At 34.5% G+C, this 24275-nt stretch overlaps 2 protein-coding genes across 2 annotated transcripts in view; one reads left to right on the top strand and one right to left on the bottom strand.

Annotated features, from left to right (window-relative positions):
- The window catches only part of LOC105248566 (alpha-2A adrenergic receptor), a 94020-nt gene extending 79828 nt beyond the window's left edge, over window positions 1-14192 (bottom strand). The window contains exon 1 of the mRNA XM_011253414.2: window positions 11384-14192. Coding sequence (XP_011251716.1) covers window positions 11384-12583 — 1200 coding nt within the window. The 5' untranslated portion in view covers window positions 12584-14192. The remainder of the gene's footprint in view (window positions 1-11383) is intronic.
- The window catches only part of LOC105248564 (sodium-coupled monocarboxylate transporter 1), a 152667-nt gene that overhangs the window by 87238 nt on the left and 41154 nt on the right, over window positions 1-24275 (top strand). The gene's annotated exons all lie outside the window — the stretch shown is intronic.

Here is a 24275-nt window from a genome sequence, read left to right as displayed (position 1 = left end):
ACTAGTAAAATAAAAATTCGATAAAAAAGAGATTTATGAAATAATATTTCTTCAATTTTCAATAATATTTAAACATTACTTTTCAATATTTACGGATCAAGTTGTTTACCTTATGGTTGAAGTAACGAAGCACATCGAAACTTAATCTCGATGTTGCGAGATTTGAAATATGGCTATTTAATGGTAAACTTTTTAACGCACGGAGTTTTTTAGCATAGGAGTTTTTTAGCCTGTGGCAACGCAACGTTGCTATGTTCTAAACTAGAAATTATTCATAAACAGTATCTGGCAAAACCGCATATAAGCCACACGGAATTTACTTTCCTAAGGTAAGGTAGAAATTTACGTGGGTACGAAATAATTTACTTTAATATTATAAAAACGAAAGAGTAGCGAAAGATCAAATATTTTTATGAGAAAATTAAATGACATAGAGGGCTATCTTAAAAATAATTATTATTTATTCGCAATATAATCGTGCACTGTGGTTTATTATCGAAATAAACGGGATAAAAAGTCAGAATATATGAAATAAACGGGATAAAAAAAGTCAGAATATATAGCATAATTAAATACGTTTTCAACGAACTAGAATTTTCTGATAAAACAAGATGTACGTATGAATTAATCTTAAAATTGGCTAAATTTATTAGTTAAATCGCTTGCGAATGAGCATAATACTATTGCATGGAATAAAATACGTTGCGGATTATACGATAATTTAAGAGATATCTCTATTTTTTCCAGAGAAAATATGTGAACCTGAGCGAAAAGCCGTCCTGAATACCATTACGCTCATCAAAAGGGTGAAGCAAAAAGACAAATGGATATAAAACCCGGTGTGTTTAAAGCGAAGTATACGTGAACCTGTAGAGAAAGAACGGGAGAATGCAAGTGCCGATTAATCAGGCGCTCGGTCGTAACATCTGTCAAATGAATTACTCTCGTCTCTCTCCGTTCGGCCTTTTTTTTGTACTGACGCCCACAAGTTTTCTCCTGTCTGACTTTTTTTTTTTAAGCTCCTGTCGGTTTTCAATATCGACCCCCGACTCAATTGGCGCTCTTTAGCCTTTTGATCGTTCGTACCCTGCACACGACAAAGGCGGTTGTCCGCATGTTCTCGTCCTGACGCACGGGCTGATTCGACCTCGATTTCACTACTGGCATTCGCCGGCGCGACGGTCACGTAGTACGGACTTAATATGGCAATACGTGACGGCGTATCGATTTAATTTTCAGAGCAAACCGCGTGCTGATTGCCTCGTGAAATTTAATGCTGTCTGCCGACGCTAGGATCAGAGGGTGCATATAGCGCGAAATGAAAAGATTGGCTGTGCGTGGAATGTGCAAATGTCATATACGATGTATCATTGAAAAGGCGATTTGCACACAGTGTGGTTTTATATAATTTTAATGTGAAAGTTGCAACATCAAGATATTTTTTTTAATGAAATATGGATGTTGAGAGACGTGATGAGCGCGTCTGCAACAAATTTAATATAATTTTAACAGAATTAAAATTTTTTTTCTTTCAATCAATTTATTTAACAGTGCGATATCACGAGATATAAGCGATTTGTATGCACGGCGTGTAAGTATTTTTAGTGAATGCTAGAATACAACTGCGCCTAAATATCTCAGTAAGCAAGACATAAGGGAATAGCACGAAGAGACAATATAGAAACAACTGTACCACAAATAATACAAGAGCATTCTGTGTTCCGCAATTGCAAGAGTTAAAAGGAAAGAAGCATTAGCAAAACAAGTACTAAATCCGTCGCTACTTTTCATTCCCGCTGGCGTATCCTATTGTAATACATGTCTCGTGCATGTCTCCCAGTTAAAGCTCGATATATTTCGATTAAGCTGCCGTTCAATGCAATTATCTCATCAATTTACCGAGATCGCCCGAGTTTCTTCTAACGAGGAGCGAACGGATGTCGATTTTAACCAAGATCTACATTTACAGGATAACCGCGTAATTTAAATCAGGATAGAAAGTGTTAATTCCGTGTGATTGAGCATTTCAATGAATGCTTTCGCTTGTACTTGCTGAGAAATCAATAGCGCTTACTGAAATATAAGCTGATTACAGCGAAGATTTATTTTCAACAATACCAATTTTTGCAATGTCAAAATTTCGACCAATGAATTACTTCTGCTTATTATATTCGCTCATGAAAAAATATATTTATATTGAAAATTAAGTAAATATACAATTAATATTTTTTTTATCAAGTTATCATCCATGACATGAGATTGTTTCAAATTTCGATATAAAGATGCAGAATTTATAAATAATATAATAATATAATATTTATAAATAAAATAACATAAAATAATATATAAATAAAATAATATATAATAAATTAAATAATATAATATAATAATATAATATTTATAAATAAAATAACATTAAATAAAAATAAGACACAATATCTCTTCCTATTGCTGAATAGATTGATACAATATCTATATTTCGAAAGTATTTTTACAGTACTTTTACAGGAAAGATAACTCGAAAATAGTACCTTCATATAAGAAATGTGGACAACAGTTTAAAAGCAGTAAAGTTTAGTTTATGCGTTTTTATATGATTTGCGCGTGAAGATTTTATTCCCGCTTCTTTAAGTTGGCTCATTTTATTGTCTGACAAAACTGGCCTGTATCCAAGCTGTAGATTACTGCGAATATTTATTTCGAAGAATTATTGTCGCAAATATTACGCTATTTATTAGGCTTGTTGTCGTTTCAAATTAAATGGAGTAAATAAACACAAGTAGATCCACAGCGAAACTCTAAAATATTGAATCACCAGGTTGTTAATTTTGTGCTTAGGGTGAGAACAGAACTTAACAACAGAAATTAACCAACAGATATTCATGATTTATTTTTAAAAATAGCATCATGTGCCATTAGCACTTAATCAAAATATTTAGTCAGGATACTGCATCTGATTATAAGTGCGGATTTATTGCAAACGCTTAATGAAATGTCGATAACATTACAGCTGTTTGCAACGAATGAAAAGAGGAACCAAGAGGAACAGGTGTTAGTCTTACATCTTTATATCCCCTTTTTAATAGAATCGATAGAGATAACGAGCTCTACAAGGAAGTGCAAAGGGGTCGAGTTGGGTCACGGCCTCAAGAACCAATAGAACTTTATCTTTCTCTTTACTTCTTGAATATCTAAGACTCTACCGGGATTAGAATTTTTTTTTTAAATGTACAACAAATTGCATTTATAAAAAAAATGTCCGCGTTCGAAGTTTTGTTAATATCTTTGAAATGAACGATCGCGGAACTCGAGTCGGCCATTTACGTTCCGTGCACGCTTCTTTTTGTAATTGCACCAAGCTAGGTACGAATATTTCGCATGCTCCGAGTGCCAAACAACGGCATAACATATTTTGCTGCTCCGTTTACGTTTTACGACTTCGAGAGAAAATAGTATTCTCGCAACGTAAAGCGGAAAGTCACGTATTAAATTAAATATTGAATCAAAGTTTTGTAAAAATTCTACATGCCGTGCGTATTTTAATAATATGCCCATAGATATCATCAGATCGTCAAGTGAATATGTTCGTGAAGACATATTATGTCTAGCTATTATATCTCGCTATATCGAAAGGTAATCATAGAATAAATATAGAATATATAGATTAATATACTAACTTATTTAACACAGAGTGTCATTAAATTTTTTCAGCAGTTATTAAAATAGCTACTTTCATGTTTAGATCAAGTATTGATTGATATTTTGCGCATTAATACAGTAATTATATTCTGTCTAATTGTAAATGACTATCATAGCTTCACTGTTAACATCGCTTAGCTGTCTAATATAATATATAGAATATATGGCTCGTGCAAATACGTTCTCTACTCTAAGTAATTAGAACCTTGTAAAATTAAAAAAGTAATTAGAACCTTGTAAAATTAAAAATATTCGGATGAAGCATTAATATTTTTCGTTACTTTAATGATAAATATCTTACTTCGCAAAAACAACGTAGTAAAATATGTATAAAAAACTCCCACGACATTTAATGATATAAATTTTAACGAAAAGAAACTTGGCTTGTGTTTTATATTTTGTTTTAAATATGAGCGCATGAGAAAGTGTTAATTTTGACGCAAATAATTCATGTATTTCACAGAGATAGCTTAATGCCTGGAACATATTTTACGGTGCAAGATAGCAAGCTGCATATGTTTATACGGAATGCATTTGGGAGTGATTCCCGCAATTGCTCTTTTGGGAAGCGATGCAATCCCGAGGTGGAAACCTTCGGTTTCGTGCATCCCTTGAATTCCATGAAAGTTTTATACAGCAATGTCACGTGTAGTATCGACGCGAGGAATGCAGATACAATAGGAGAGAATCTGTATCCTATCGACGATCTTTGCCGTCGAAACTTTGAAAAGTGTCTCACGAAATGCGACACGTCGAAATGCGAATTATTCACAATCATTTCTATTATCTTATTATTGTTTATTTGTGGAAAAAGCTAAAACTCTCATTGCAAAGATACATACATTCATAGAAAAAAATCATCGATTATATAAAATTTCGTTTCAATAAAAAGAAAAAATAATAATAAAATTACAAACTTGTCTAAAATTATTGCAGGTTAACAATAATTATTTCCTTTTATTGAAAGTAGTATTTTGATATTAATAATCGATAATAACTTAAAGGCAATTAGAACAACTGACGGCACTAAAGAAGAAACTTATGAAACTCTTTGAAAAAAAATTTTCCGAGTTTCTCAAAATCTCCTTGTCTTAAGCAATCTTAAAAATAGTAGCACTCATGCGTATGTCCTCTGAACTTTCAGAATATATGAAATGTCAAATAGTTAGGTCATCACACATGAATGACGATGAGATCCCTACAAGAGTTTATACGATATCTTCTAGATAATTTTATATTTAGCAATAGTGCCTCTCAATCAGCAAGATGGAATAAATTTGCATAGGCGTCACCCTGCTCTAGATTTATTCGCTTCACGTAGTGTTTAGTACCGCCCAACGCCATCGCAATTTCTATAGCCAGACAAAGAGTATGCTCTCTCTATTGCCGGAGGAAAGTATACAACATGTCTCAGATATATACCGCAGTCCCTTTCTTTGATTAATCTGAAATCGATTTTTCCATAGCAAAAATTGGAATGGAAAATGTTTTTCTTTGATTATTTTTTTTAAATTAATTATTTTAAACTATTGTGTTAAATTAATGTCTAATGTTTTAAATTAATTAATTAATGTTAAATTAATTAATGTTAAATTATTTAAAACTATTGTATTAAATGAGTATTAAAATTCTATTTGAAAACAAAATATTTCATGTAGAATTCTGAGAGAAGATTAATTTTTATATTAAATATATAAATTAAACATATAAAGCTTATATTAAATATATAAAAATTTTTATCAATTTAAAATAATTATTCCCGAAGTGCTTTTGAAATTAATTTTGTAAATTTATTGTAGAAAATGTTTTCTATAATCCGAAACACTAAAATCTTTACTTAAGATGTCATTACATATACAATGAGACTAGTGTGAGCTTTTACGCTTATAAAGGCTATTTCAACACATTAACAGATTGCTTTTGATATATATAAAATTAACTAATGCGTGTTCATTTATGTAACATGAATATTTAAAGATTAAATATTTTATTTAGAGTATAATATGTAGAGCAAAAACATATTTCATACTTTTAATATGTAATAATTTTGTAAATCATGAAAAGAGCAATAAAAAAACAGTGAATTTTAAAGAAAAAAAAACTTATTATTAATAAATACACATAAGTCGTAATATAATATAATAAATCAAAATTGATCAATTTGATCCATGTGTCACACACAAAGAAAACTAGCAAATTGAACACGAACCCATTTCTTATTCTTATTACTTCTTATTCTCACTCCTATTCTTTTACTTCTAAAGCATTTCTGGTACTGAAACATCTGCAATTATACCTGGGGACAGTCTATTTAAAACTTCTGTAGCATTTTCTACTTTCTCAAACCATTCAACTTTTTAATGCAGTCTTTTTCTACTTGGTAAGCGACAAATCGAGATGCAGTTACTTCTTTGATGATTAAACTGCGGCAGCATTTAGAAAAAAGCATTCATTTCTTTGACGATTTTTATTCACGTAAATTAAATTTACTTTTATACATGATTCAAAATGCCATGTTAAAAATAAAACCATACCTTGATAAATAATGCCAGAGAAACTTATTGCTAATGATTGCATTTATGTATATTATATTGTGTTTCGTTGTAATACAATAATAAAAATGAAGAATTTCACATGATAGTGTAAATAAAGATGGCGAAGAGGGACTTTCAAATCAATTAATGTTTCATTCTTAATAATAAATACAAAGTAACAATTACGTAACGTTAAGAAAGCTTAAAAAGTGATTTGCATTCTTGCTTAGCCAGTAGAAATTACTCATTTCATAATTGATTTCTCGAGTCTCCACTTTTAAATATGAATAAATTTGCTTTCTAGTGTAAAAGCCGAAGTAAATTTCTCTTTAAATATGTTAACGAATTATTTATATATAGCCACAGTAAAAAGTTAAAAAATTTTGAACTAATTGATATCGTAATTAAGTCAAAGTATCATACTAATGAGTTTCCATATTATTTAATGTTTTACACATACATATTCAGATATTAAATAAATTAGAAATTAGAAACGATATATTCGAAAGACAAAAGTATGAAAATATAATCGAAATAAATTTTTCATTTCCGATAAAGAAAGATATGTATGACTCATACAACTCATCAAACTTTTTCGAGTGAAGTGTTTAAATATCGAGAGATTTCGTAATGATCAAATTATTTATATCTGTAACATTATTTTTATATATCCAAAGATTACGTATCTTCATAGACATGTGAGAAATCACAAATATCAATATATAATATCTACATATCGTAACAACGAGATTCTTTACAAGTATTCCTTACTCTGAGGAAGAAGAAAGATTTTCGAGACGAATTGCACGAAAGACAAATTGATTACATTCTCCTAAAAAAAATTGTTGTACTGAAAATTACAAATATATCGAAATGCATAAAATTCACTCATTGTTGTAAATGACATATAAAAGCCATGTAACATTCACATTGTCACCTATTAAGGACAACTGCGACTTCGTTGTAAACGGTAACTTATACTACGTTGCACACCGTTGCATCGTTGTAGAGCTGCTAAACTAATCGCATTAAAAGACAACGTAGAGTGAGAACTACTTCCTTCCTGAATATATACCAACTCCCTCTCTCTCCCCCCCCCCTCTCTCTCTCTATCTTCTCGCGTACTTTCCTTAACAAATTCAGATACTTTGGATGATGCTATAAACTTTGCAAAACGTTTTATAAGTGCTCGTGTTCCGAATGTAGTCTATGTCAGAAGCAGGACTTAGAATTAATGACTAGATTTTACCTAGATTCCTCTTTGATATTACCTCTTTGTTTTAACATAGTTTACAGATAATTAAACTAAATACGCGTTAAATAATTTTTGCTCACGTATATAAAGTCCATTATTCGTTTTATTCAAATTCTGAATAGAAGACTGCGAAAAACATCAACCAACATTTTGCATCCTTTAATTCTCTTGTATCGCCGGTGAAATAAACTAATCGCATTAAAAGCATCAATGACCATTATTTTCTCCGCAATATTAAATTTTTCGCTATAAATGTATATGTACACACAAATTTGTAGGAATTTTACATATAATACATAATTTCTACCAAATTTAATATTTAGTGATTTTATACAACTCCCAAAATAATAATACATGATACAAAGATAGAATATGATAAATTTCATTAAAATATTTCAATTTTACCAGATTATTTTCAGATATTACGTCTGATGTAAAAAAATCGCTTGTAACTTTGTCATGGAATCAATAAGCGGAAGAACATATAATTTTTTAGGGGCTTCTCTGTATAATTTTATTCAAATGCACAAAATATATTATTTTCTTAGCAACCAAGTTTCGTGAAGTAGATAAGCGAAAAATAGTGAAGAAGACAAATCGCGCTTTCCATTTGTTCTTGTTAATAGCCGAAGAAGCGCCAATCTAATCGCATTAAAAGATTAAAGTGTGATGATTGTGATCGTCCGCCCCTTCGTTCCGATTGCACGGTACTTGTCGTTCTTCCATTTGTCACCAGTCAGAAAAATCCAATGGCAATATCGTCGGTTAAAAGGACCTCACATCGTGTCTTTGGCTGGATGGATGGGAAAAGAGGATGTGAAGGAGAGCAAGAAATCGTGGAGCAAGATTGTCAGATCCATAATGACGAGTACAACGGAAAGTAGTGGAACAAAAAAAGATAGTAAAATGCGTTTTAACTGATGTTCGCGTGTCATCTTTTCGTCAGGAATCTTTAGAGGAAATATTAAAAGAATGAAAAGTGCACATCCTTTCCTGCGGCTAAAAGATAATAAGTAAAGAAACTAAGGAGAATATATATAAATATAATAAACATAAATTTTATATTTATATTATAAACATAAATTTTATATTTATATTATATACACATAAAATATAATTAAAATATAATTTGTATAATATAATTTGCAGTGTAACATAAATATCGGTTTTAGTTTATAAAAAATATGGATAGATAAAAAAATGTATTTTACAACAACAATAAACAACAATATCAAAGCAACATAATTTTTTTTTATATATTAGAACATAAAATTTTTTTTAATATATCACGACAATTTAAATCATCGTTTAACTATTCGATAACTTAACTGTTTAGATAAAAACAGAATGAACGGATCGAAACTTAATAAAACACATGATCGCTATTCAGTGCTTGAGATAATGAATTATACACCTTATATTTTCACTCAGAGATTTAATCAAATGGACACGTAATTGAAAAAGAAAATTGATTTTTTATCATTGTTTGCAAGGCAGCATTCTTATCTTTTCTTATATTAAAAATAAATTTATCAGATAAGATGTAACGCAACTTTTTAATGCATATACTACATGTATATATATGTAAGACACGATACACAACAGTGCACTGAATTCTTTGTCAAACTATGGCCGAGAATCAAATTTCAATCTTTTTCGTAATACATCACGTCATTTGTAGATCCAACCGATCTTTAAACGACACGCTTCAACCTCGCGTAAATCGACGTATGTATTCTCGAGATCTCTACTCGTCACGTCTTCGTGACGGACTCTATTTTCGTGCACATAATAATCGCTTCTCCATCGTCACGATATGCCGCTTCATTCAATACCGAGCAAAGAAAGCCGTGCTTTCTACCCGTAATCGAGTTTACACTTTTCCTTTCCCTGCTATTTTTTGCTCTATCGTTTCGTCAATTTTAATATAATTTTTTTTTTTAATATAAAAGAAAATTGACATTGCTCGACTTAAACAGATAAGCAAGTTGCACGTAATAGTTCGTCATTATAGAAGTTACATGATTTAATGAGAAAAGTACGCAATTTGTTTATCGTTATTAAACTTATATTCGAATGTATTTTATGCAGATGTAAAAGCAATGGTACATATTCGCGCATTTGCAAAATGCTTTACAATCCATCATTCGCATAGCCAACAAGTTTTACAACTATATGCCGTAGGAATGTATGGCTCAATTATACCTGGTAATTAGTTCCGTTGGAAGTTTAAGGGTGCATTCAATCATCCGCCACCATGTGGAATTATAATAGCGCGGAAGCACTTTTTGCTCTTTTCTAGATTATCTATTTTCCGTTGTAAGAAATTGTAATAAATAATGAAAAGAACTGCTAACTCTTCTTTTTGAACAATAAATGTTGAAAATTTAGAATAAAAGCATTTGTATGCGTATACTTATATTTGCAAAACATTTATAATACATGTAACAAATGTAAATTATTATTAAACATTTGTTTTAATATTTCAAATTTTTCCCGATATATATAAAGCAATATTACTTAAATATAATTATTATTTTAATATAAAATAATTTTTTATTATTATATTAACGTTATATTTTTTGTGAAACGTTACACAGAAAACATTATTAAAATAGTAAATGATAAAATTTACGCAAATGATATAAGATTTTAAAGAATCCGATACGAATTTCAGCATGCCAGTTCAGTAGATCGAACTGTCGGGCATAGGAATCCAATTCACAGTGCCGTTTTGTGGAGATCAGCGTGAACGAGATTCAAGGGACTCTGGATAAGGGTGGGTTTCGCTGTTGCAGGAAGGCTTCGCCTGCCTGGGTTCCACATCTTACTTTCTTCCTTCTCGCGTGTATGCGACAGGATACGTCGAAAATATTCAAATTGTAAATTGGTTATACATTGGGGACATTGCCTTTTAGGCTACTCACTCACACAATAATATACGCGGATAAAGAGGATTTTAAAGATAAAAATTCATCGCGAATTTTGCATCGCACTTTCTCTTACAATCTCTCTAGGGAGAGAGATTTGCTTAATCTTTTATATAACAGGTTTGCTTTATCTTTTATATAACGATTAGTCCATTAGGATTTTTTTTGCGCATGAATTAATTCATCAAAGTGCTTTAAACGCGAGCCATACTTATCAAATGCCAGTCATGCAAGTCAAATTACTTATAAAATATTAAAGAAAGACATGAGAAAATAAAATATGCTGTAAAGAAATAAAATTATATTCCATGGAACATTGTTGTTAATTATTACTATAGAGATGGAATTCGTATAGAAAGTAAGTTAAATATAAAATAAAGACAGAGATAAAAAGAATTATCAGTGCTGCTATAAAAAGTGCATAAGATTTTGCACCTTGATCACTTTTTAAATTAAGAGCAAATAGATTGACTCAAAAGATTAAGAGTAAAAAGGAAATTTTTTTAAATTTATTTCACGTATAATTTGATTTTGGAATATAATGCTTTCCTCAATTTTAACTCACTCCTTGATTCTGACATGTACAGCGCAGAAAGATTCTGATTTCCTAAAGTAATTGAATTCGACGTTGACCTCTTCGCTCTAATAATTCTTCGCTTGCAACAACTTAATAACGAAAGGAGGCAAATAAACGATTAGAACTGCAAGTGACGTTCGTCAACTATTGCCAGGATATTTCAATTTTCCGATTCGTTAAAGAAATCTAAGCTGATGTACCGACATAATTTAATTTTTGTATCTCCATTAATGTAGCGATTTAATATGTAATTATATATAATTCTAAATTCAAGATTAGTTTGCGAGTTACTCATCGCTCAAATTAAACGTTCTGAAGTATAACGATTATGATGTGTAATTAAAATCGATAAGTAACAGTTCGCTTAATGTTTAAAATATCGACTCACCTTGCACTTGGGATACTCTTCGGCCGGAGTGGGTCTTTTCCACCCGAGTAACGGAGGTATACAAACGAGCGCCGATAATAGCCAGACGAGAGCGATCATAAGCGCCGCTCTAGCCGGCGTTCTTTTCTTCAGGTAGTCAACCGCTTGTGTGATGCTCCAAAATCTGTCCAGACTAATCAGACACAGATTCATGATACTGGCTGTACACAGCAGCACGTCCATGGCGGAATAAATGTCGCACCACCAATATCCGAAGATCCAGTAGCCCATGATCTCGTTGGCGAGGGAGAATGGCATGATCACGAGGCCGAGAAAGAAGTCCGCTACCGCGAGGCTGGCTATGAACCAATTCTGTATATTCTTTAGCGCCTTCTCCGTGGCAATGGCAATTATTACTAGCATATTTCCCACAACAATCACGATCATCAGCAACGTCGCCAGGATAGACGCGAGTATAATATGCGGAAGGGTATATCCCGACGGATAGAGACTCTCACCTAGAACAATCATAGTCTCGTTATACAAGCTAATGTTCCAAGGATGACGGTGACTCGCGTTGAATGAGTCATTGAATAACAAACTGATCGTGTCCTCCATCGTGTCGCTAGAACCGAAGAGCAACAGACCCTTCCCGTTTTCGATCGCGACACCCTCCTCCGTGCTATTCGATACACCTGTACTCACACTTATACTATCGTTAGTACTGCCTATGCCGTCGACATTTTGTTCACCGCCACCACCCCCAGTGCCTATCCCTGCCACGTTTTCTTCGCCAATAAATGAAGTTTCCCCACTCTTTGTCGCACCTACGGTGTTCCTGCCACAAACGCGAGTTTCTGAAGTTTGGTCGCAATGGTGGGAAGTTTCCTTTCTTACCTCCACGTCGCCCTTTCTTCCCGTCTCAATGCTACGCACGTCCCCCTCGGTGTATTTTTCGTTGTTTCTGGCAGCGTTCTCGCTCGCTTCTGTCTCGGCTTCTCCTCCGCCACTATGGAGGCGATTAACACGATCGCTGGTAGCTGCCACGGTCTGACGCTCACCGTACGGGATCGCACGTGTCGGGTGGGCCTCGTTACTCGAAAACGTAGAGCCACCACTAATTGGTCGAGACCACGTCATGTTCCCTTCAAAGACGCTCGTAGACGCCGTTGTCGGGTTATCGACGGCGATGGTCATAATGCTGCCGAAAAGCGGCATCATTCGCACCCTCGCCGAGGTCTGTAGATGCTATCTCGGTAAGGACGAAGCGGAGGTCGTGGCCGCGCGCGAATAGCAACGTGCCCCGGGTGCCAGCTCGAGTAGCAGCAACAACAGGAGGGTGGTGGTCTCGTCGCATCTCGAGGCCAAGGGCGTCATGCCCGTTTCAGGATAATGCCATCGTTGTCGAATACGCAAATGCCGCCACACGCGCTCTTCCTCGTCCTCTCGGCTCGTTCCTGGGGAAGCCGTTGTCTCTCGTTCGGGATCGTCTCTCCGTATCGAGCAATTTGCAAAGTCGGGTCTTGTCGGTGTCGACGCTTGATTTCCGCTGTACTTAATCGATGCGTATCTCGGGGCGATTGCTCGAATTTATCGCTAATACTGCGCTCGATCGGAAAAGTATTTCTCGATCTATTTTTTTCTTTCTCTTACTCGAATTAAAAGTTTCTCGTGCTGTTACAATTTTTTTTTTTTTAGGATTTATACGTAGCACTCGCGCATATATTATACTCTCGCCTAGCGCAGCTAAAAAGTGCGAGTAAAGTTCGTCTTCGGCTTTTTTTCTCTATTGGACCAAATCTTTTAGAATCTAGTTTAGCTTAACTTTAGCTAATTTCGGCGTGATTGACACCTTCGGTTTCGTGCTGCTATGGTGCTGCTGCAACGTTATTTTCTTCGGTGCCGTGGTCATACGTAGTTGGTCTCTGATTTATTGCTTACATGAGTCGCAACTCCGTTCCTCGTATTTCCTGCATTCACTGGTCCACAACAGACTTAACACAGACAGAGTGTACAGAGATTTATGGACAGTCCGGTGGGCGACTTAGTTAAGAATATCAAAGTAGATAGAGAAGGTGAAAGAGAAAGAGATAGATAAGATAGAAAAGGAGAGGAGGAGAAATAGTCTTATTCTATACGAGAATAAGAGTAAAAAATTGGTCCCCGTTATTTTTTTACCTTTCCTTTACATTAAGCTTGAGCGGCCTACATAGTCCGGAGGCAAATAAAGCGAGAAAAGTTTTCTTGAGAAAGTGTCGACGATCGTAAGAAAATTTCTCTTTAGGACTAGCATAGATCCCCCAAAGTAATTTCGCAAGACGACAGACGTTTTGACACGGTCGTGAGACGTGATTTTGTGCAAATCTTGATAATTGATTACGCGCTCGTACGTTTCTCCCTTCGTGACGGAAATGCGATTTCCCCGTCGCTTCTTCTCTCGCTTTCTTTCCTCGAGTCCTACGCGCGGCTCGACGTTGTTTCACTCTAACGATGCCCGCGAGCTAATTAATTATCGCGCCGGGGCTAAAAGGCTAAGCGCTGGATACCCGTACTGCTCCGACCTGCTTTTCGAATACTACAAAATCAGCGAGAAAACACTTTGACGAAAAATCAGAACGACAGAGATTATAGATTGCAGAACTATATACACGTATTTTTATACGCTACACGTAATATGTAATATGTATATAATTTACGTATTAACGCGAGTCTATTAAAGTGCTACCCGCGAATTGTATGTGCATGTCTTACTTTTAATAAGCTTCCGCAAGTGTACACGGAATTAGCGATATATCAATTATATATGCTTACAAATGCGTATATCCCTAATCTAAACTCTATTATTAAATATAGAACATATAGAGATATAAAGTGAAAATTAATACTTAATATATAATATATGTATACATATATATATGATAGAGAAGCAAAGAGGAAGAAGATAGAGAGAAATATGGAGAGCGAGAGCGAGAGCAAGCGAGAAAGAGAAAGAGAGATAGAGATAGAGATAGAGAGAGAGAGAGAGAGAGAAGAAAAAATAAAGTAGAATTGCTCGTTTGCTTTAAAGAAAAATCGCGCGCGTTAATATAATATATATAATAACTTCCCTGTATTTACATCTATTTACACGTCGTTAGATCTCATTACTGCAGAACGTGTCCCGTTTACTTGTCTCTCGTTCTAACCCTCCTTCATATGGCACTAGGTCATTGGATTAAGCAGATCCGTTCACGAATTCACTCACGTCTTTGTCAATAATTTATATTTGTCTACTGCAAAACACACTGTATAATCTCAACAATAATAGAGGATTAACGTTAAAATATTTATTTCACTAGTGTCGCATGCTAGTCTCGTATCGAAATACCATTCGTTGTCCCCGATATATTCAGATTTTCGATGGCAGTTCGTGATTTGTCGGACGTTCCTTTGCTCGAACTACTTTTTGCATTTGGCGGTTCTCGACGTGGTAAAAGAAATTCCAATTTCTCCTCGCTAAACTTGTTTTCATCCGATTTGTAAGTCTTTTATATCGCGTCGTCTCTATCTCGAAACGACTTAAAATAGTCAATAATTCTCGATTCTTTTTTGTTTTCCTGGATTTGACCTTGTCACTCGATTGATTTTGATCCGACTTCCACTTGACGATTCAACGGTGCTACCTTTTCCATCGGCTTTGACAGTAGAGATCAGCTTTTATCTGAGACATTTCGCTTCTGGCGAAGCGCGTCTCCTTTTCTACGAGGGTCGTTATTTCCGCGTACGTATGTTTTCCACCCTTGTATTTACTCAGGGTGAATCTGTAAGGAGCGGCGAGAGTCACGCAGAAATCTTCAGCAATATCGTTATGTGCTCAGCATCGCGTTTTTAAAAAAACCTCGGAGAGATTTTGTGTTTCGCCTCCCGGTTTCAAATATTCCAACACCAAAATCGCGAATCGAATACGTTGCAAAACGACATTATCGGAACGAGATTCAATTCGCGCACTTCGATTGGAGCACGATTGGTCTCACGGGTTCTCTCCACAAACACACGTATAACTTTTCGGTTCTTTAAACAGTCAGCACAATTCACTCGAGAGCGGACCTTGCGAGTGGAGACTTTTTTGCGGCATTTAGATTATCTCGCGGGTGTACTGACGGAAGGGGTTAATACACGACAGACAAATGACGGAATTAAACGGAGGGCGAGGGAAGTAAATTATGAATTACGCATTTGTGTTGATATCAACGACACAGTCGCGTGGCAGGCTGTCCAGCAGCCAATTCGTCGACTTCTGAGTACCACGAGGATCCTCGGGAACGTCTCGTTTGTCCTCGTGTCTCTTCAACACCGTGTGCATGCGTGCGTGCGTGTAAGTAGTTCGAGGTTGTCTCGTGGGTGTTTGGAAACGCACTGCAGCCGTGAGGGACGAGCCAGGAACTCGAACTCCCTCTCGTGTCGTTCGGTGGATGGAGACTCTCGCAGGATGTCGGCGGAGTGAGAGTGAGAGAATATATGTGCGCACGTGTCTATGTATATGTCTCTCTCTCTCTCTCTCTTTCTATGTATGTGCGTATATACGTTTCCGTTGTATGTGTGTGTATCGGTGTGCCGTATATCCTGTACGCGTGTGCATGTATATGTGAAAAGGGGGAGCGTTAGGGAGGGAAAGAGAGCTTGCTTGGCTCACTGGAGGCTGACTGTTAGCCCGACCGATCGCTCCGTCCGACGATACCAGCGTCGGGGCGCCGTCTGAGTCGCGGGACCTGCGGCGCAAGCGTCGGGACGCCACCAGTATCCGACAACACTGTCGCGGACCGACAGTCGACTTTGGACCATCGACCGATCGGTCTCCGTAACGTAAATATGTTACTACTCCGATTCTGTCACGAATAATGTCACTTCGAATGTCCCCACGTCGGCCATTGTGCCTCTCATATTTTTATTGTCGTTGTTGCGATTTTATGTGGACGCTGTAGCTATTAGGATTACGAACTAGTTTCTCAAATTATTACAGCGTCTAATATTTATAATAATTATGATAATTATGATTATATTAATTAACGCTTTTTTAAAAATCATTTCGTCGAAATATTTTTGCCTACTTTCGCCTAAGTAATCGTAAGATTCTTCTATAATCATATACTGATACATACAAAGACGAAATTATATTTGAATTAAAGAGGAGATACTAGAGTTTCATATACTCTCAATAATTGCTTCGTGCATCAGTTATCGCTTATCGACATATTGAAAAGAGCATTCAGTTTTTAATAAATCTTTTTTCATAAATAACAAAATTTGAATTTATGTTGAACCATTATAAAGAGAGAAGCAAGTACTGAAAGAATATACATTATGTAAAAAAGCAAATGGGGAAAATATTACACTAATAAATATTAAAGATATGATATAGAGCCAATAACAAAATATTCAAAATGAAAAATATTAAATGCATTATATTAAGCATGATTATGAATAATAATATGTTGCCATTATATTATTCTCGAAAATAATATGTGGGAAAGAAAAAAATTAATTGGCGTTCAAATATTATGTATACAATATATACCATAGTTTAAAAATTTATGGATTTTCATTTACCTTTTTTAAAGAATTATTACTGTTTATAAAATATGGGAGAGAAAAAGAAATGCATACAATTTTTTCCTCAATTTCTAGTTAAATTTATATTTGATATATAACTTTCTACGACAGAGAAATTAAAAGAAATAATCTAAAAAAAGAACTTAGAAAAAACGATTCTATAACTTTCGATAACAAAGTAGGACCGTTTACTGTTTTCTCGCTCAATTAAAATCTCATTCAAGTAGAAAAATATATACAATTGTAAATCTTTAATAATGACACTAAAAAAGCGTAATTATCGTGGACTTTAGGTCGTTAGTAATCGACTGCGCGTTGCAATCAACAATTTTATAAAAAGAAAATAAACTTTCAAGAAAGAATAAGGATTTCGTGTCATTTGAATTTGATAAAAATTATTTAATCTTGTATACTTGATATAATGTATTATTTGACATAATTGTCGATTTACATACATAATGACTGTTCCTTTATAATACTGCTATTTATGCATATTAACAAACATGTTTGAGCTTCTGCTTTGTATTTTGTTTACTCTTTTGATTTACTGGAAATGTATTCCATCGTCAGATAACAAAGTGTGTGCATTCAAAATGCATGTATTTTAAGTATGTGAAAATATTTTTGAACTTTACCTAAGTTCAACCTAATTTTGCTTTTACGTAAATATTCTTTACTCGAATCTATCGATTTTTATATATGCTTCATATCAAAGCAGATAATGTTAGAAACAGAGAGAGAGAGAGAGAGAGAGAGAGAGAGAGAGAGAGAGAGAAACTTTATACTTTGAAATTTACACGTTATACAAACTCATGAGTGGTGTGTTTTCGCGTTAAACTGCAAACTCATGTTTTGTGCATTATCTATAACGAAAACCACATTTCTCTCATTGCGCTTCGCAGAAAGTGCATGCTCGATTCTTTTATAGAAACTGCACTGGTCGATAATCTTAATTCACTCGAGCAAAACCTTGATCTCTTCCTATAATCCAATTTCATAGGAGAAAACTCACTATTATTTTATCAAATAAATATTGGATTTTTCTACGTTCTTCTTCAATAAAAGTTACTTCGATCGTGACTAACTCTAAAGAAAGAATATTTTTCTGTTAAAAATGGACAGTCAATAAAATATCAATCCTCTACTCATCAAAAACTATTATTGAGAAAAGAATTCAATGACTTTTTTTCATGATTTAAAAGAATCTTCAACAATATTTCGCGGAACATATAAGATATCTTTTTTCCGAAGAAATTATATTTTATATTAAATTCATATCATAGTGTACATGTGGTAACAAGTACTTATACATTGGCATAAATATCATTTTTAATTAATGTTGGAATGTGTACGCTTTTATAATTTATTATAAAATCCAAGTTTCTTCTTTCGGAAATATAAATGCATAAGTATGAAAGAGCTATTCATACCATAAAAATGCCAACGTTTGAAATATTTTTTCGTATATTTTATGCTTTCGACGATATTCGTAGGAAATCGAATACCAATTTACCATTGAGGCTATTTCAACTCCTAAACCTGCAAACGATCACGTATAAAAAATATGTACCTCTTATTTTGAATTATTGCATCATATATCCAAGGCTTATAAAAGTTGGGAAAGATATGTCTAACCTTTCTCTTCTTAAAATAACCATTTTAATATATTTCTTTTAATTTACCTCTGTTGTTTCCGATAAATCATATCTGAATATCGATAATTCAGGCATTTCATTTTTAATACATTTTTCAAGCTAATATGATGCAAAGACAACCTGTGAATGGATTAATTAAAGAACTTTAAAATTAACAAACTTTCCATTGTCCTTATATTGATCACTAAACCAAGTAACGAGCCGCTGCATAACATTGTCTATGCAAAGAGAAGAAACTTTTTCGTTATGACCGCAACTGCTTAAATAATAACATTAAAAACATTGTAGTTTATAATGACATCATTAAAGATTGTAGCATTAAACTTGTAAGAATGTTAGTATCACTTAAAAACTTCAAATCCATGCCATATATTGTAATTGATCAGCTCCTTATAATTAGAAAGCTATTATAAACGTTACTAAACTTCGTTAATATAATATAACGTGCGAATAAATGCATTTGCTAATATAAAATTGAGCAATTGATTTACACACGGATCAGCAACTCCAATCGAGAGATTTTAAATATCGTTCGGCCTTTAATTCGATACAGATAATGATAGAGTGAGAAGGTGTAACACGCATATATATTTTTGGTCTTCTTCTTGATTCTGCCACGTCAACGTTGACTCGGCACCGCCCGCTCGTCTGTTATTCTCTGCTCTGTGCCTCTCTTGGTCTTTCTGTCCGCCTCTTTGCCGAAAGTTTCTCCCGGGTAAGTTCGGGATATCGTCGTAACTCTCTACTGAGCGACATACAAGTCCGTGGCTCCCTTCGCGCGTTGGCGTGACCATTGGTGAAAGACGTCGTGCACGTGTATCGACATTGTTCTCGTACTCGAGGACATGCAATGGCCGAGAAACTAGTTACGAACTAGTCCTTCCTTTCGGCCCTGTCTTTATGTCGAGATACTACAGATATACGCGCGCATCAAATCTCCTCGAATGCTACCAAATTTGATTGCAACAAAGTGCCAGTTAACAATTGTGCTGATTCGTCGGTGACGTCTACCGATCAAACGAGACGTCCTCGACATGTTTAAATTTTGGCGACGCGGATGCTATCTGGCATATATATAATAATAGGTGAGCATGCTTGAAGAAACTTGTTTGAAAGAAATCTTGCGCGCGCTGTAAAAATTTGCCATTAGCGATTTTAATCGATAACTTGCTTCCAATGCTTGGAATGATATATTTGATAAATATTAACATTGTTATCCTAGTAAAATCATTTCAAAATAATCGCAATTGTGTTCTCGGTCATTTCGTATGGAATAAGTCTGAGAATACTTTAATCTTAATTATCCAATATCAATCAAGATTGTCAGTAAATGCTTGAACTCTTTGAAACAACTATTATGCTTATATCCGAGAAATTTATAGACGATGACGATTATTACTTGCAGATGTTGCCAAGAATATCAGAACGCAAATACACTGTGAATATGTGAGACAAAATTAGACCAGGTAGATTTATACAATTTTTATTAAGAGTAAGAGATGTACAATAAGTTATGCGATAACTGTATTTATATCCGTCTACACACACAATGGATTCATGAAAATGTAATAGGCGCAAATATTATTATATATTTTATTTCATTTTTAGAGTACTATTCTAATACGTGTAAGTATTTTTGATATAAAGACTTCCTTTAAGTGATTTATAACGTGTAACTTTTTGAATTTTTTTCGTATGTCGATCGAAAAATTTATATCAATTTACATAAAAAAATAAAATACACTTAGTTAGTTATAGTTTTATAACTAACTAAGATATTTAATATTTAATAGTTAATTTTCAATTAACATGCATATATGTATGCTATATACACATGTACAAACAAAGAAGAGAAATATTGCATATTGAATTTGATACATTGTAAATCTTAATTGGTACACATAAATTTCACACCTAACTTCTCGAAAATACATGCGTTGTGGAGCCAATAATACAAACAGTGCACGCATATTTTAATTAGCATCTGTCAAGGAAAATTCCGTTCTGCCTATTATGCTGATACTTCACGCGTGTCGAAAATATTTGCAAATATTCGCGTCATGACCTGAATTTATTATAATACAGAAACGCAACAAATATGTCGGCAAATAACGATAAAATTGCAGCAATGCAATATTGGAAATGCAATAAAATGATATACGGCCGAGATAACGTATGGCTATCTATCATCGCGATTTGATCATGCATTTTGATGTTGGATGTGAAAAGATGTAAAAAAAATGACTCATAATTCTTTAATATTAGATATTATTGAGAAGAGCGATGAGATGGAACACCTCTAACTGAATCTCATTTCATTAAACTCTCGACTGTCCTTCAATATCTCGATAACTCACACATTAGTCATCGACTCCGTCTGATAAAAATAAAAGATAAAGCTATCGACATCCATCCTAGCAGAAAACTTTTCAAGATTATTAAAATGTGCAAAGTACAAGTTAAATATTCTCTTTTCGCAAAAAATTAATAGTAATTAAAAAGCGCAATTAGTTAATTTAATTAAATCTTATGTCCGCGGTGATTTGCGTTTTCTCTCTCTTTTTGTCTATCTTTTCTTCTGATAGATATGAGTTATTACAATCTAAAATTTATGTTGATAATTGAGCATCTTGTCAAGACAAGAGAAATTTATATATGTTTTCGCAACAATTTGGCGCAGTATTACAACATATTATTTGCATCGGAGAATATTCCTCAACAACTTGTTGTTGAGGGAATTATATTTGCATTAGCTTTGCACCTAGATTTGGAATAATCTATCTCGCGAATAGTGATGTCAGTTTTGTAGTAACTTAAAACTGAATTTTATAAGTTTTAATTTCGAAAGTAATTATTTTCTAAATTGTAAGAAAATTAGGAAAATTTATTTATTATTAATCTTAAAGTTACAATATTAATCAAAAAATTAATTTTATATTAATTTTATTATTTTTAATATGTATCTTCGATACATTAATTAATAATAAGTATAATAAACTATTAAAATATTGCAAATAAAATCGTAGATAAACGAAAAATTGTACAAATTGTTGAAAAATTGTTATTTAACAAAAATTATTCGCGAGACTAACAAGTTGCATATTTAATGAAAAATAAGAAATGAGCTAAACTATATGTGCAACTATATATGCAACATATTCTACATTATCTTCCTCAATAAAAGGATTATTTAGAGATTAAGGTCAAAAAAAGATTAAGGTCAAAGTACATTTACATTATTGGTCAATAACTCATCTGAGAGTTTTAAAGTATATTTTACTAAAATATACAGGGCATTTTATTCTGCGCGTTAAAAAACTTTTCCAGAAAATCAGTTATTAATATGAATTCTGCGGCTTTTAACGAAAGTATGAAAAACATAAAGGTTGATGTTTTGTATTTCTCCAAGCAGAAATATTTTTATATTCTCGTAGGTAAATTTTCGACACGTGGCTATTATTGAAATAAAACATTACGTGGTACAAGATATATGTTTTATTTGGAAAAACAAAATGTTGTTTTGTTTTAGTCGCGTCTTTAAAGAAATACATCTCGCAAAATTTTAATACGATATATTAAATAACGAGAACCATTTCTTCCCTATCTTCACGTCATGCCTCTATCAAAAATTAAAGCGGGTTCTGATTAAACGAGAAGTAATGCATTAATTAAATGCCGATAACAGAGATAAGGAGCGAAATGCAATATCTCCTTCTCTATCCCTCTCTCTCGCTCCGTCTCTCAGCTGCATCCATTATTACATCCCCGTGTCTCAGAGCTTCCGACACATGCTCGAAACAAATCATCCATTTCCGTCTACCACGGAATTTACTTCCGCAATTGCGTCGCGATCGTCCTCGAGCTCGACGATGTCTCCTCCACGGATACGATCGTGATCGATCTTCCGGCGTAGTTTCGCGGATGCACCAAGGATTTCCCGACATACCTCTTCGTGATCCTCGGAGCGATCAGATCGCTCTCGCAACCGATCGTAGGTATATATGTAACGGAGCGAGTGCGCTTTCCGTGTAACGTACACGTAAGTCGTCGTCCGCGTTCTAAGAATCTCGAACATCCTACTAAACAGGAATTCCTACCACGGTTTCCGTCGTTCGATCCATATGCGTCCTTTCACACGTGCGGTCTATACTGGGTGTGCCTAATGTGCCATCTCGGCACACGCTCTTCCAATCTATCGTGCGAATGAAGGGCGGAAAATTGAGGCACAATTTCGATAAATGCACCGACGACGGAGTACCCGATGCTGCACTGTCAAACGCAGATAAAAGCGCCATTAGACGGGAAACGACCCTTTCCTGCCGCAAAAAAACAAACTGTCGAGCGCCTTTATGGCAAACCGTTGTTGTACCGGCTATCTTACCGTCATTTCCATTTCGCTGAAAAAAAAAACGATTACGTGCGATACTTTGCTCGTATCCTATTCTCGCAATTGTATTCTACCTCCAATTTTATAAAAATCCTCCGTTTATAATAATAAGCTCCGTTATCGTTAACATTGCATTATTATTCAGCCGCAATGATTATTTCACATAAAGCGTATATTCGAATATAAAAATATTATTTAATCAAAAGGAATGCTCCTTGGACCGCAGTGATAAGTATTAAAGTAATATACCCCGCGAAGAGAATATCATCCCCGTAATAATCTTTTAATGATCTTATAAAACGCGACAAGGCGCGCGAGCGTGCACATTAAAAAGTTCGTCATTAACTTTATGGTTCTCGCGCTCTTTGTTGCCACTGTCGCGGATGGATCAAGACTTTTTACGCGCGAACGTTTCTTTCCCATTCATAAAAACAAGGGTCGCGGTTAATTTGCTGTTAAGCGATAACGAGGGGAATAAAGGGAGATCGAGTATTGTGCGTCGAGAACGAGGAGTGCCTTGACGTTTTTGCGACCAAGGGCTTGCCGAAGAGCGAGATGATGCTCCTTGGAAGCGAACGACGTCAGTTTTCGGGACGCGATACGGTCACTGGATCAACAACCGTCCCACATGTTGCGCATTCTTTTGCAGGATGCTGATGCAAGCCGAGTGCCGTTAACGAGAGGACCCCGCCCTTGTGACGTCACACCAGAGGGCGCTCCTGCGTGCGTATTGCGTTCGCACGCAGACACCTAAACCGGCTCGCGTCACCCCCAAGACACCCCTTCCGCTTCTTCCATCTTTCGTTATTTAAACGTTTCAGTCTTCTTCTTCAACCCCTGCGATTCACTTCAGCTGCGTCACTATTTACTCTTCGCTCTGTAATTTACTGGGGCTAACGGAAGCACATTATTCGCTTGCAGAATCAATCTCTTTCCATCGTCTTGATCTCAAAGACAAACGTTTCTTTGATCTTCTCCTGGCGAGAAGTTATTGAAAAAAAAAAATATATATATACATGCATCTTGTAAGCATGCGATTGTATGTTATTTGAAATCGTTTTGACTTGATGTCTCTTTGAAAGGAGCGCTAACATATGTTTATTTGTACATTTATCGATAAACAAGAATTTGCTTCGAAACAATAGATATTATGAGACTTCTATCACATATAACGCAATTTGAACGCATGCTTCTCCATTTGTTGAGGTATAGATGAATTAAATTAAATGCTGAATTAAATATTATCACCGATAATTTATCGGTGATTGGCCTTACTTCTTGA

Source organism: Camponotus floridanus, unplaced genomic scaffold (genome assembly GCF_003227725.1).
Source record: "Camponotus floridanus strain SB8 unplaced genomic scaffold, Cflo_v7.5 scaffold71, whole genome shotgun sequence".
NCBI classification, from domain to species: Eukaryota; Metazoa; Arthropoda; class Insecta; order Hymenoptera; family Formicidae; genus Camponotus; species Camponotus floridanus.
Note: the sequence above shows the minus strand (reverse complement) of the source record. Positions and strands in the feature narration are given on the sequence as shown.